This window comes from Brassica oleracea, chromosome C2 (assembly GCF_000695525.1).
Source record: "Brassica oleracea var. oleracea cultivar TO1000 chromosome C2, BOL, whole genome shotgun sequence".
Taxonomy (NCBI): Eukaryota; Viridiplantae; Streptophyta; class Magnoliopsida; order Brassicales; family Brassicaceae; genus Brassica; species Brassica oleracea.
The window spans coordinates 13,387,362-13,403,415 of record NC_027749.1 but is presented as its reverse complement, the minus strand read 5'-3'; the positions used below and the strand labels follow the sequence as shown (position 1 = coordinate 13,403,415).

Genomic DNA, 16,054 nt, shown 5'->3' with positions numbered 1-16,054 from the left:
ATGTCCTTGGTCCCGAAGTGCCATATCTCAGTGCCATAGGAGCTTTGATGTATCTGGCTAGTCACACGACCAGATATATGTTTTGCCGTGAATCTATTGTCTAGATTAAGCTCTTGTCCAACCCAAAAGCACTGGAACGGGATTAAACATGTTCTTCGTTACCTGCAAGGAACGAAAGACTTGGGTTTATTTTATAATAACCAAAACAAAGAAGGTTTAGTTGATTTTGTTGATGCAGGTTATCTTTCGGATCCACACAATGCTCGATCACAGACAGGCTATGTTTTCACACATGGTGGAACGGCCATATCATGGCGTTCCATGAAGCAGACGGTCGCGGCCACATCTTCAAACCATTCAGAGATCTTGGCTGTTCATGAGGCCAGCCGCGAGTTGTTCAGAACAGGGGGAGTAATACGTGTTGTACTTTTTTTTCTTCACCATGGTTTTGTCCCACTGGGTTTTCCTGGTAAGGTTTTAATGAGGCAACATCTAAAGCGTATTACAATCCATATATGGTTATGACATCCAGGGGGGGAATGCCTATTCCCCTATGAACTAATTGTTCCCGACTTTTTCATACACGAACTTTTAAACCATGTCAAAAACCACATGAACAACACGGAAATGACTTATTCCCCTATGAACTAGTTTTTCTGGCTTTTTCACACACGAACTTTTAAATCATGCCAAAGAGCACATGAACAACTCTATTTTTGGAATTACGTACACAAACTATCTATTTCCCCTATGAACTAGTTTTTCTGGCTTTTTCACACACGAACTTTTAAATCATGCCAAAGAGCACATGAACAACTCTATTTTTGGAATTACGTACACAAACTATCTATTTTAAACTAATTCCCCTAAAACTGTAAACGGTGTAATTTAAACGTTAACTTGGTTTATGACATGTCGAAAGCCGGTTTAATTTGGGTTGATAAAAAAAATACTATGTCATTTATTCTTCTTTCTTTTTTGTCAATTGCTCTTTTTTATCAGGAATCGTTTTACTTTTCATCATCAGTTGGGAATATTGCGTCGATTTTATAGTTCCTTGTGGCAATACATGGAGATTGTAAGCTAGTAGTTGCTGCTTTTCTTTCTTTATGCATCATGTAAAACATTTTATTCTTCTCCAGAATAATAAATTTTATCCCCAATTGATGACGAAGAGTAAAACTATTTGTGAAAAAGAAGAACAGTTGACAAAAAAAAGAGAAGAAGGATCCGGGTCTCCACCTGTCATAAACCTAGTTAACATTTAAATAACACTATTTACGGTTTTAGGTGAATTAGTTTAAAAATCGATAGTTTGTGTATGTTATTCAAAAAATAGAGTTGTTCATGTGTTTTTGGCATGACTTAAAAGTTCGTGTGTGAAAAAGCCAGGAAAAACTACTTCATAGGGGAATAAACCACTTTCTCTTTGTTCATGTGGTTTTTGGCATGGCTTAAAAGTTCGTGCGTAAAAAAGCCGGGAACAATTAGTTCATAGAGGAATATGCCATTTTCCCTCCAAGGGGGAGTGTTATAAATCATATTGTGGATGTCCATAACCGGCCCGGTTCATAACCGGCCCAATGCTAGAGAGAGAGAGAGAGAGAATCGGCATCTTGTCTTTTCCTTATTAGATTATGATTTGTACTCTTTCCATATTTGTATTTCCTTTCTTTAGTTTTTCCATTATTCTATGACGGTGTAATTCCCTATATATAAATGGCTCTTTATGTTTATGAATAATATAAAAACATAGATTCTATTCTCTTGTTTCACAACATTAATAAAGTTTTTTAATATTATATATTTTATTATATGCATTACTGATTGATTTGATTAAATATTTAATATTTTAAACATGTTTGTGACTGCAAAAGCATAATTATAACTTTAGATCACGTTGTGCCGGTACCATTTGAAGGAAGCTCCTGACGGTTTTGGTTGTGGTGCTATTGCTGACCTTTTGCAGTTGAACATGCAAACAATGGCGAAGAAGCCCCCGCTGCAGTCTCATGAGAAAGTGCCAGTGCATGTGCTGTCAACAGGGGCAGGGAAGAGGATGAAAGCGGCATTGAAGAAAAGGGAGTTATGTGATTAAAAAGTTACAGAGGTTCTACCGGTACAACATAAGAAGGCGAAGACATGTTAAGGAATGAAACTAAATTTTGAAACGTCTTGTTTGGTCCTGCTTTGAGCTTGGAAGAATTTTTACTCAAAGTTGTTTCCCTTGGTTCAGTTTCCAAGCAATCCACAAATGAAATACCTAAAAAAAATTAACCAAGTATTTGAAAATATTTATGTTTAAAATTAGTATTGTTTCCACTGCGAATCGCGGGGATCCGAATCCTAGTTATCAATAAAGCCAAAAGCTAACCATTTTAATTCCTAACCCTAACCGTATATTCTTGTACACGTATTTATATATGATGTACTCTTGGTTAAAAAGCCAGCCACCATTATTTTAGATCGAGCCAGAGCTGATGCCATTGTGTTATCCACCTCTGATCATCACTCTCCTCTCCATCTCTTTCCTCCTTTATTCCCATGTTCTTCTTCTCCCTCTTTATGAAGCTGTGCGTTGTTGTTTGGAGATGCGAGACGCAAGCACCACCACCACCGTGAACCATCTCACCTCATCCCACCGGAGCCATGGTTCATCACCGGAGGAGCAGCCCATGTTATCACAGACTCGTTACCTGCAGTCACATCTGTTGCGTTATGGTTACGTACCGGATCTGCGAGATGGAGAGCATGAGCCGAGAGGGAGAGAAAGGCGTTCGAGGCGGAGCCGCATGTTCCCCACCACCACCAGTCGTAGATCTGTACCGCCGGGATCCCGTGGTGACCGTAGTTGATCCATGTTGTCGGAGAGCCATCGATGCTACGTCGTTGACTTCTTGTATCGGTTGGTGAAGTGGAGCACGTAATCAATTATGATAAGTTCCTCAGTCATATTTTTCTTGTATTACAAGTAACCATCTTATCATAAACCCTATAATTATATATTAATTATGCCTGTGTCTTGTGATGTGTCGCGGTGAGAAGTAGAGATCCATGGTGAAACCGTAGCTTTCTGGCTGATATAGTCATTTCGTATATAGTCGGACTCGCTTCTAGTTCTTCGTTATTGGCTAAGGTGAGGGTCTATTCCGTAAATCATGTACCAGTGTAGAATTCTCCCTATGATAGTTTAGATTTCGAATCATGATCCGTCTGTTTGAATTGAGTCTGCTTGAGTCTTGATTATTAGTTAATCATTCATTGTAAACTGGAACTAGGGTTCTAGAGGATTCAACCGTTGATTGAATTGTGTGATGTTCAGAAGTGCTCTATATATCATATATATGAATACATAGTTATGAGTAGGAACTATGTGCGAGGGCAGGGGTTCAGAGATGTATGGACTAGCGACGCAGCTTTTGAGGGTGGGGGCCATAGACGTCTGGGCTAGCGACACAGATTGTGTGGGGCGTGGGTGCAAAGACGTTTGCATTCGACATAGCTTTGGAGGGCGGGGGTACAGAGACAGACTGTACTAGCGACGCAGCGTATGTATATATATGGAAAAATGATTGATGACTACATGAAGTATTGACCATCACATGACTAACAATGCAAACTAAACTAATGTCTACCTAGTTACACGAAGTATATGTTATGCATGACAACATCCCTCAACTTAATGATGTTATGTAGTTACCATCACGAGTTTAATTTCATTCATCTAAAAAGTGATGTGGATGTGAGACACCATCTATATTTCTTGTTTTATCAATTAAAATATGATGTACCTAACAGTAATTTAACTAAAACTATATTTTGACCTGTGTTTTAAAAGCATAAGAATATTTTTAACAAAATCTAATTTACAAAATCACTATGTTTTATAAAATTTTGGTAAGTAGATATAGTGTTTTAACATTTTAATTTTAGTGCATTTGAAAACTATATAATTGTATTATTTTATTTACATTAAATATGAAAGTTATATAAGATATTATTTAATTTTTTTTTAATTATTTAATTTTGTTTTTAATTAACTTTTAATAGAATTTATGTAATTCATTTGATTAGTTGTGATATATACTTATTTGATCATTTTTTTATTATAAAACTTATTTTATGTCAATTTACTGATTCTAACATTTTATTTGTTTAACATAAATTAATTAAATTAACGAATTATATTATTTATATTTTATAAACAAAAATTGCATTAATTTAAGCTTAGTAAAACTTTCATATTAGATTCTTATTCCTAGATTATTTTTATTCATAAAAGTATATAATTAATAATTATATATGCGAGATTATGTTTGGTTTAAGTTGACATCAAATAAGTTTTAAACAAATAAAATGTGAAAGTTAATAAATTGACGTCAAATAAGAATATAGTTAATATAAATAAAAATAATTTAATTATATAGTTTTCAAATACACTAAAATATAAAACACTACTTATCAAAAAATGTTAAAACATATTGATTTTGTAAATTAAATTTTGTTAAAATTATTATTATGCTTTTAAAACATTGGTTAAAATTTAATTTTAGTTAAATTACGGTCGGATCGGTCATGTTTTAATTAATGAAACGAGATATTTAAACGGTTTATGACAGTTACATCAGTTTTTGGATGAATGAAATTAAACTCGTGATGTTAACCACATAAGATCATTAAGTTGATGGATGTTGTCATGCATAACATATGCTTCGTGTAGCTAGATATACATTAGTTTAGTTTGCATGGTTAGTCATCTGATGGCCAATACTTAATGTAGTCAGCAATCATTTTTCCTATATATATATCCGTATGAGGAGATGCGGGGTGTATGGACTAGCTATATGCTATCATCGCATTGTTTGTGTTGTGTTGTGTGATGCTTTAGGCGTCTTGTTTATTCTTGTTAGAGCTAAACTTTCATAGTGGGAGTTCTATTTACTCAAGTCAGTGGTTTGCGTGTTTAGCATCTCATACCTCACGGAGTAACTCCCCTGTTGCTCACCCCTCTTCTCCCCATTGCAGGTGAGCTTGCCGAGTGTTGGATATCTGGACGGTTGATAGACTATGGATTTGATCCATTTTCATCCATGGTTTATAGATGTTTTTACTAATAATTATTATATTATAGAGTGCATTTATTATATTTATCAGATCATGAGTGAATTGGAGATAAGTAATGATTTTGGAGCATTTTGGAGATATTTGGACCAAACACCCGAGATGACCATCGAGCTCGACCATCGAGCTCGACCATCGGTCGATAATGGAGAGGAATAATCGATCGATGTTCATATCTTGACATCAATCAACAGCGAAGCGCGCAGAAAGCCCGTTTGGTCACAGACGACTTGAAGCTCAAGTCTTCACCAATTTACAAGATTACCCCTAACAAGTTTTAACCTAATTATATAAGCTTTGCCACCATGTTAGAGGCAAAGAGTGCTTTTCTTGTTTTATTATTTTCACAACAAGGTTTTCTAGGATTTTGATAGATTGGAGAGAAGATCCAAAGTTATATTCTGTGATTGGAACTCCATTAATATCTATTTACTATTCTAATGAAGTTTTCTTACCTAATTGCTGTTATGAATTGCTTAGTCATGTCTGAGTAGTTCCATTGTTAGATTTTAGGGTTTAAATAGATTAGGAGGGATTAGCCCCAACTATAGATTGCTGAGTTGTGGTAATTGTCATTAGGATTGTTCATTAATGCTTGTCTCTAGATTAGCTACCTAGAACTTGCCCTATGATTGATAGATAAAAGCGAGAGCTTCATTCTCATCCTGAAAACATTCTAACTGAGCTAAGTTTCTTGCTATGAGTAAGGCGAGAGCTGATCTAGTGAGCTTAGTAAGCTATCATTCAACCCGCGCATAAAGCTTAACTAGAAGCGCGTCGATCGATATCATTATTGAATAATCGATCGACGGAGCGAAAGGTGAATCGATCGATATCCCTATAGGATCATCGATTGACACTTTCTAATTGATCGACATACGATAGTTGAGATCATTAGATCTAGTTAATAGACAAGTCTAAACATGCGAAAGCTGATAGACTTGTTGACTAAGTAGTTGATCTTTACAATATCATGCATGCAACTCATTAGGCATCTGTAGGATTATAATCCCAAGTTTCCTGAATAAAAACTCTAAGTATAACTATTTCCTTTTAAGCACCAAAACCTCAACCATCTTGCTTAACAAATCATATTAGATTTCTTAGGTTCCCTAGCTCCATGTGAATTCGATCCCTAAGTACTACAACTCGACCTCTTATTTGAGAGAGTATAACTCACTCCTTAGGATAATTTTAGTGGTATCAAATTTGACGCTGTTGCCGGGGAGCTTTGATCGCCTATTCGATCGAATTTTTGTTAAGTTTCTGACACAAATTTTTTTCTTGGATTTTCAGGTACATGCCCAGCAGTACTAGAAGCAAGAAGGAAACCCAACTACTATTCTCACCAGATCCTGCAAGTTTTGAGCGTTCAATCCGCAAAGAAGCGCGCTCCTCATCGATCGACAACAACATCTGTTCGTCGCTCGATTTCGTTCAACCACCGTCAACCTAGACACTAGTCCCGTCGACCGATACTCGCTCACCACCGTCGACCGATACTCCGTCAACCGATACTCGCTCACCACCGTCGACCGATACTCGCTCACCACCATCGACCGAAGACACTCATCTTCCATCGACCGACATCGAACGATACTCCTGTCCGGACATCGACCGATACTGAGCCGTGAGATATGGTTGCGACTTTGATACTTATTCGAGATGATAAGGGGACCTGCATGACCAGGAAGGTCATCTGCATAATGCAGCAGGTCAGAGGATAGATGCCCAGGGGGCTGCAATTCCTCATTCTGATGCTAATGCTAGAGGAACTACTCTACCTGTAGATGAGGCTGCGTGACCCAAGACGTTGACTGACTACAACCGTCCAGAGGCTCTTGGATCAGATTCAAGTCTTATCAGAGAGACTGTCCACACCATGGATTCAATGAAGTACAACTGCTCAGTACTTTTTACAGAGGCATCGCGGTGCAGTTCCAGATGGCTCTTGATGCTTCCAGCAATGGAAACTTCAACACCAGGAATCCATAGGAGGCAGTAAAGGTTATTGAAAACCTAGCATCTAGCAACAGCACCAAGAACACTAATTTTGAGAGGAAAAGATTTGCCACCATCCCTGGGAATGAGCAAATGGATGAGTTGAAGGCAAAGCTGGATAGTGTTCACAAGCTTCTCAGGAAGCAGGTTTACTTGGTTGAAGATGCAGAATCTGTAGACACAGAGGGTAGAGCAGAGGAAGAAGAAGAGGTGAACTACATTGGTGGAACTGGATTCCAAGGTTCTGGAAACCAGGGTGGAAACAGAAATTCCTATGGAAATATGGGTAATTTCAACGCAGTACCAGAAACCTTACAGCAACAACATGAATTATGGAAATTCCTACTACCAGAAGCCACCGCTGCCTACTCAAGAGAGCAAGATTGAAGAGTTGCTTGATAGGGTTCTTGAGGCACAGCAGAAAATGACAGTGGACTTCAATAGGAAGATTGATTTTGTCTACACCAACCTGAACACAAAGTTTGAAACTTTGAGCACCCATGTGAAGAAGCTGGAGATGCAGGTTGTTCAGACAGATGATGTTGTTAAAAGGCAGGAAGCCTTGACAAGAGGGGTAGGGGATGATGTGATGAAACACCTCATGAATGCCATCATTGAGGATGATTTTTGGCAAGTGGTGAAGGAAGAGAAGCTGCAAGAAGGAGATTTCGAAGTAGAAAATCTAATGAGTTTCGGCCGGTCGCATTGGTGTCGATCGACGCCACACTTCGAACATCGATCGACACACACCAGTCCAAATCGATCGACAGGATCTCCAGAGCATCGAACGATGACACCAACGGAGTCAACCGCATCTTGCAATGCCGTGAGGATTATGACTCACGAGGAATTCGCAGCAAAACACCCACATCCGTCCAACCCTGATAACGTCATAATCGCTCGACGTGATGTTACCCCCATTGATCGACAACAAGATGTCGACATCGATCGACAACCTCCAGTGCCTATCGATCGACGAACACTTATTACCTACCGAGTGCAGATGCAAAAGAGAGATGTTGCATGTCTTAATGCACTCAGGCCCAAACCCAAACCCAAACCTTCAGAAAACCCACCAGAGACCGTCAGGACACCTTCAGATGATGGAGAAAAGGACAGGGTTCCTACTGGAAGAACCCTAAGGAGAAGGGAAAAAGTGGCGAAACATCTGAAGAGGGGGGCTAATGAAAAGGAAAAATAAAATTTCCGAAAGAGAGTCTTCAGGATTCCTCTACATAAGCCATTCGAAGAGGCTTATTATACCCACAGATTGTGGATGTTCTTCAGAGAAACTAGAGAGAAAGAAGAAGACATCAAGAGAATGTTCTCTTAAGCTAGAGAAAAGATGCGGATGAGGATTACATTGAAGAAGAAGAGTGATCCTGGGCAATTTCCAATATCATGCACGGTGAAGGGTATTGAATTTCCACATGCCTTGTGCGACACATGAGCATCAGTCAGCATCCTACCTAGGGTTATGGCAGACCATCAGGGTCTGCAGGTCGAGCCTTCGCGTGAATTGTTCACTTTTGTGATTTGTTCCTAGAGGAACTCAGGAGGAATTGTGAAAGACCTAGAGGTACATATTGGTAATGCCCTAGTTCCAGTTGATTTTCGTGTCTTGGACATCAAGCTAAACTAGAACTCTTCTCTACTACTTGGGAGAGCTTTCTTGTCAACAGTGGGAGCAGTGTGCAACTTGCAAACCAACCAGTTGTGTCTAACACTCATCGATCCTAATACCCACTACGACCCCATTCCAGTCAAGAAGCCACACACGTGCCCCAGGAGAATCAATGATCCAGGAATCATTGCAGGTTGCCACTGTGGAGCCAAGTATGAGACGGACTACTTAGCATCGATCGAAATTCACAGTGCAACATCGATCGACAGTACCCACAGAAAATCGACTGATACATACAAGGAAGAATCGGTCGACACTTGTCCAGATGATTAGGATAATGACTACTACAATCCCATCATGGTAGTAAACGATGCACCACCTAAAACCCCTGATGATCTGTATGATGAAGAATACAGAAAGAAAGGAATTCTGGTCTACAAATTTTGCCCTCTACGACCAGAGATTTAGGCACAAGTGGAAACAGATTCACTTCTTGCAGAGAAGCCTGTGGAAAGGGAACTCGTTTCAGCCGAATCAGTGAAGCAGACAGACGTGCAGCGATCGACAGAGAGATTTAAGAATCGATCGATAGACGTTGACATCCCAACATCGGTCGACAGATAGCCAGAATTCGGGAGAAGAACCTTTGATTTCCACGGCACCCGAATATTTTACTGGGAAGAGAAGGATCAGTATGGAGTCTACAGAGATGATCAGGGATACTCCAGAGATCTAGATGGAAACACCATTCGTATTCACAACATGGATATCAGAAGAGTTCTGGAGAGAGCTTCGAGAGATGAGCCAGGCTACATATGTCTTCCTGAACATGCTAGCTCATTCACACAGACGAAGCTGGTACCAGAGATCTACACCAAGGACGAGATCAATGAGATGTTCTATGGAGTCTGTGGAGAACAAGAGAAGAACAAAGAAGCTTTACAGATGAAACTTGATGGTGTCTACTATCCATTGAATGATAGTATCAGTTGGCTAACTACTTGCATGGAGGAGATGAAGCAAGATATAGCCAGAATTCAACATGCTACCGACGTTGCTCGATCATCATCGATCGACAGAGATCAACACGCACATCGATCGACAACCAGATGCCAACATCGGTCGACGACAATCCACCACGCCCACATACGATGAAGTCTCAACAAAATTTTCACACCAGGGAAGAAATATATCAGTTGGTAGAAGGGATCTATAGAGCTCTGGAAACTACAGAAGAGAGGCTTGATGGGAGATGTGATGACATCTATTTCCTAATCGATCTTAACATTAGTGCTTTGACTTCCAAAATTGAAGCTATACAAGGGGAATTGGTGGAGATTCAGAGTTACATTACCCGTCGACCAGAAGCATCGTCATCGATCGAAAGACGCAACAACAAATCAACCGACATTCATCATCGAACATCGGTCGACGACGCTATAAACCGAGGTCGGCTAGTACCAAAGATGACATCAGGCATGTCCGACACACATTACCTTGGAGAGGAGATCTCAGCTGACACTTATGCCACACTTAGAAAACATCAGTTCAACCTTGAGAGTCTTGAAGATAGATTGCATAGAATAGAAAACACAACGGCAACAATGAAGGAAAAATGGCGCAGAGGGGATGAAGCAATGAGAGACTTCAGTGGTACATGGTTCAACAAGCGCAGAGAAGAGATGGACACTTGTTTTCCAACAAGTTCCAGCTTTCAACACTACTAGCCAAATCACCTCCAAAGTCAAGCTAAATGACTATAACAAAGCGCCGAGTGGGAGGCAACCCATTATTAGATAATATTTATTTAGTTTTTATTGATATATTATTTATGTTGGTTTTTAATTATTGCAGGTCATAAAAAAACACAAAAAGAGAACTGAGTAAACGATTTGCCATGCGTATCGACCGACGAGAAGCTGTCAACATCGATCGACATTGCCTAACCTGCCGTGATTGATATCAACATCCTTACATCGGTCGACATCCATTCCGGTCTGGTATATCGTTCTGACTTGTTACATTGAGTCCTCATGATTTAGTTATCACCATAACTCCGACTGAATTTACACTAAGTACAGTGTAGTTTAAGTCTGGGGGGAGGTTTACTGATAGTAATTTATTTATGAGTCTTATTAAAACGTTTTTCAACAAGTTTTATTGAGTCAAGAAGGGGATAATGAACTAATAGATTTTTGCTTGTTATCTAACCACTTTTTAGCACCATTCTAGACTTACTGATTGCAGATAGTACAAAAGATACTAAAGTGGATTAACCTGTCAACTCTTTACACTTGCTGAGATTGTTTGAAGGAACCAAAGCTGACCTCCAACACTAAACTTGACACAACTGCTTGTCTTGGGGCTTGGTATGCATGTGATCGGATTCTTCAAACAAGTCTGGAAGGTAAAGCCTTGTGTAGATAGATTAATCATCATTTCTCTTTCCATTTTCGAAAAAATAATAATATTATTATTATATATATCTATTAGAGATTCATTAGGAAGGAATTCGAATAGGACTTGGTGGCTACAACCATTAAGGCTTGCTTCACAAATAATCCTAGGATATAGGTCAAAAAGAAGTGAACAGGACTTGGTGGCAACCACCATTAAGACTTGATTCATGGAAGCCTGTCCAATCTTGGTCAATGATCTTGCTAATATAAGCAGATTTTGACTAAGAGAGAAAATTCGTAGAAAGAGAGGATAGGAACTAATGTTTACGTGCAGGTCTAGATACTTGTTTGAAAGTCCTTGCATCTTGTGATTGAAACCCCCAAGGTAAAGCCTACACTTTTATTTATGCTAAGAAATGAGGTTGGTAGAGGGGAATGTAAGACAGGATTTGCTAAGTTGTTGACTAGGTGAATTTGGTTGCTAAGGTAGGATATGGTATAATGTGCTTTTGTGATTAAGACTTCTTAGATGTGGATTGCAATATTGTAGAAGTTATGATTCTAAGTTTTAAATCATCTGAGTCTCTGCTGTTTTCAAACCTCTTTCAGAGAGACTACCTGTTTGTTTTGCTTGAGGACAAGCAAAAGGGTAAGTCTGGGGGAGTTGATAGACTATGGATTTGACTCATTTTCATTCATGGTTTATAGATGTTTTTACTAATAATTATTATATTATAGAGTCTATTTATTATATTTATAAGATCAGAAGTGATTTGGAGATCAGTAATGATTTTGGAGCATTTTGGAGATATTTGGAGTAAGCACCCGAGATGACCATCGAGCTCGACTATCGGTCGATAATAGAGAGGAATAATCGATCAATGTTCATATCTTGATATCGATCGACAGCGAAGCGCGCAGAAAGCCCGTTTGGTCACAGCCGACTTGAAGCCCAAGTCTTCACCAATTTACAAGATTACCCCTGACAAGTTTTAACCTAATTATATAAGCTTTGACACCATGTTAGAGGCAAATAGTGCTTTTTTTGTTTTATTATTTTCACATCAAGGTTTTCTAAGATTTTGATATACTGGAGAGAAGATCCAAAATTATAATTTGTGATTGGAACTCCATTAATATCTATTTACTATTGTAATGAAGTTTCCTTACCTAACTGCTGTTAGGAACAGGTATACCATCCCTCCAAAGGAAGAGGACAATGAGAAAGGGAATGGTTAGTATCTCCACAGTTGTAACACAGTTTCTTCTCGAAGCTGCTCTCTTCGTTTTGGTCGGGGCAGTTTTTAAGACTATGCCCTCGCCTTCTACATTGCAAGCATATCTACAGCAAACATTAAAAACATTTACTATTACCTTCCAGTAACCACCAGGTAAAGCGATCATTCAAGTATCTGTCATACAGCTTTTTTTTTTTGCCCCAGAGCCAAACCATCAAGAGAGGTACAAATGACAGAACAAACTTTCACATGAAATTAGCCTTTGATTAATTCAGACAGAACCTTTGACTAATTCAGACAAAATCTACTCGCTCATACATTGCTTCTAACTAAACCATCGGAGCTGAAGTTAAAAACCAAAGTGAACTCAGCAAACCTTGTTTCTTTCCCACTCAGACATTTCAGGGCATGCAGAGCTTACCGATATGGGTTCTTTGGCTCACCATTGTCGACTACTGTTTCCAATTGATTACACCGGCAGCAATAGAGGCAGTGAAGAGGAAGAAAGACGCAGCGAGGAAGAGGCTTTGTTCTATATTTTTAATTGAGCCCACAAAACAATTCTCATACTTGGGGCTAGGGGTGGTTCTGCTAGAGTATGGTACATAAATGAATAATCTGTTTTGAGTATTATCTTGGTATCAATAAGCTCAAACTCATTACTAGTATATAATACGATATTACAAGTATAAATTCACCAGATCGTGCACAACTCTGACTGTCTCCTTATGCATCGTGGTGTGTTTTATGTAATACATAATAAGCAAACATTAAACGATGTAATAAAACCATCTAAACACAAAGTTCTTTATTATTCTCTTCAGATCTCTCATGAGATATGGTACGTCTTCTCTCTATGCTCGCTTGCATTAATTAATAGGACGCAGGTGCGGGCGCGTACGACATGTGGTCCATTGAAGTAGCTGGCTCTGGTGCGGGCGCGTACGGCATGTAGTCCATTGAAGTAGCTGGCTCTGGTGCCATCTTGCCTAACCTGACCGGTCCAACCGGTCCAAGAGTGTCCCTCACAATTCCCGAGCTTCTAAGCTCCGACATTGCTCTTCTTGATTGTCCTTCTTGTGATTCACATAGCTTTGGCAAATATACACCTAGTATAAAAAAAAAACCGAAATGTATTTAGAGAAAAGGTGTAATTGTAACCGAACAGGTCTAACAACACCGTACCTTCGCCAGCAGCAAGGTTGGAAAAGAGATCGACGACGTTAGGGCATTGGGTTAAGCATTTAACCGAGCAGAGTTTCTGAGTAAACCGGGATTCCAATAGTGCGTCCGAGGATATACCCAAAGATTTCCGGTCTAGACCACACGCTTTGATGCACTCGTCTGATTCAATAATGTTTGTGACCTTGTCTGCTTCTATCTCCGAGGACCGACACGTGTACCCCTCGATTCCACTCCTCTTAATGCTCTGCTCCAAAACGCAGCGTTTACCGGTCGACGAGACCGCAAACGCACACGTGTCTTTGTCCAGCTTCTCGCACTTGACTTCGTTCCCTAAGAAATTAATTGCAATGGTACTTACTATTACATGCATAGAACCTCCATTAAGTGATCTATATATGACTGTCGGATAAAAAGGTAATCTATATTTTTTTGAATTACCGATCTAAATATGATTTTTTCGATTCAAAATAAACAAAAATACATTACTTTTTCTAGAAATAACAAGATATTGTATGATAAGATTATATCTAGTTTGTATGATTGTAGATATCTTCAATATGTACATTTAAAAAAAAAACTATTAGTAATTTGCAGGCCATGAATCTTTTTACCAAGTGTGGTTTGCAAATAGACGGCAAGGAGAAGCATAGAAACAACGAAAAAAGTTTTCATAGCCATGTTGTGAGGTAGAGATCACAAAAAGAGAGATATTAAAGAAAAAAATGCTGATAGAAAATTTTGCCTAAAATAAGAGGAGTGTTTCTTCGGGTGAAGTTATATATGTTGGAGCAACAGCCTATTTATAGAGCAGGATAACTCGATACATTAATTCTTTTTCTTAATTTGAAATATAAATGACAATAGTGTTGACAATGTAGACACTGAAGAGTCTTAACGTGGCAGACTCAGACACTGAAGAGTCGTAGTTACATTAATTGGGTAGTCTATTTGATTCATTACGAAAACGTATCAACCTTTTTGATTATATACGTTTGAATGAGTGTTGAACTTAGGCATGCACATTCGGGTATCGGACCGGGATCTGGGTCGGGTATTTCAAATATCGGTGTAATTCGATATAGGAAAATTTGTACATATCGGTAATTCTAAATCTCGGATTGATTCGGTTCGCTACTTGGCGGATCCGGATTTTATCGAGTATATCCGAATGAACCGAAAAATACCAAACCCGGTTCGGATTGACTTATTATAATCCAAATGTATAGAAGAATAATCCATATATCCGATTAGGGTCTATTTTTGTATATCCAACTGTGTCCAAGAATATCCAAAAATAGCTAAAACTAACAAAAAATATCTAAAATATCTGATTTATCCAAAAAATATATATATTTAAAATTATAATTATAATTTTAAATATTTGAATTATTATAAGTATTAATATAATTAATATTTTATATATACTATTTATACTTCAGATATTTTCGGATGCCTGTAATTTTTGGATTCGGTTCAGGTTCAGATCGATTTTTTGGATATAGGAAATCATGTACCATTCAGATATCTATGTCGAATTGGATTCGGTTTGTTACCTGAACTTCGAATCCGGATAATTTGTCCATGCCTAGTTGAAGTGTTGATGCATAACTTTTACTCTGAAGTCTCTTACATATACACTACAAGAAAACGTAGCAGTAACAACGGCGGTTTACGACGAAATTATTTCCTCGTAACTTTACATGGGCTTTACAACGCAATTACGACGAGACATTATTTCGTCGTAAACTCCATAGTAATTTACGACGAAAGGATTTCGTCGTAAAGTCAATGTAAGTTTACGACGAAAGTACGTGGAATGCGAAATAGTTGTAAACGTTACATCGACATTACAACGAATCATGTTACCGTTATATAAAGGTGAAAACGTGTATTCAATGTGCTTTAACTTACCTAAATTCGTTGTAAAGTCGTTGTAAATGTTCCATGTAAAATCCATGTAAAACTTTTCTTGTAAAATCATTGTTATATTTCTCTATATATATATGTCATTTCCCACAACTCTCTTCTTCACAACACACAACTCTCTTCCTCTCGAACCTGATGGCGTTTAGACTCTGTTCCTCATTCAGCCACCAATTACTATTTCGAAGATGACGATAAGGAACATGAGTCATTCGTCTGTCTGCCAATTCAGTGGAGCGACAAGGAGAAGTGGACGGAAGTGCAGTTGGTTTATACTTGAAAGGAACCTCCAACCATCGTCAAAGGTTCCTCTCAAGTACAAACCAGCTGCACTTCCGTCCACTTTCTCCTTGTCATTCCACTGAATTGGCAGACAGACGAATGACTCATGTTCCTTATCGTCATCTTCGAAATAGTAATTGGTGGCTGAATGAGGAACAGAGTCTAAACGCCATCAGGTTCGAGAGGAAGAGAGTTGTGTGTTGTGAAGAAGAGAGTTGTGGAAAATGACATATATATATAGAGAAATATAACAATGATTTTACAAGAAAAGTTTTACATGG

At 38.5% G+C, this 16,054-nt stretch overlaps 1 protein-coding gene and 1 pseudogene across 1 annotated transcript; both read right to left on the bottom strand.

The window, feature by feature from the left end:
• The window catches only part of LOC106323495, a 60,811-nt pseudogene extending 47,768 nt beyond the window's left edge, over positions 1 to 13,043 (bottom strand).
• LOC106323071 lies at positions 13,031 to 14,334 on the bottom strand. Its single transcript, XM_013761238.1, has 3 exons — positions 14,180 to 14,334; positions 13,569 to 13,898; positions 13,031 to 13,492 (listed from the first exon to the last, which is right to left on the bottom strand). The coding sequence occupies exons 1-3, from the start codon at positions 14,244 to 14,246 to the stop codon at positions 13,257 to 13,259; spliced, it is 633 nt and encodes a 210-aa protein (XP_013616692.1). The 5' UTR covers positions 14,247 to 14,334; the 3' UTR covers positions 13,031 to 13,256.
• Positions 14,335 to 16,054: the final 1,720 nt, after the last annotated feature.

Coding starts and splice junctions, on each gene's coding strand:
- LOC106323071 (XM_013761238.1), bottom strand. CDS start 14,246: ATGGCTATGAAAACTTTTTTCGTTGTTTCTATGCTTCTCCTTGCCGTC. Junction 13,899..14,179: donor CTATTTGCAAACCACACTTG/GTAAAAAGATTC, acceptor TTAATTTCTTAG/GGAACGAAGTCAAGTGCGAG. Junction 13,493..13,568: donor CAACCTTGCTGCTGGCGAAG/GTACGGTGTTGT, acceptor TTTTTATACTAG/GTGTATATTTGCCAAAGCTA.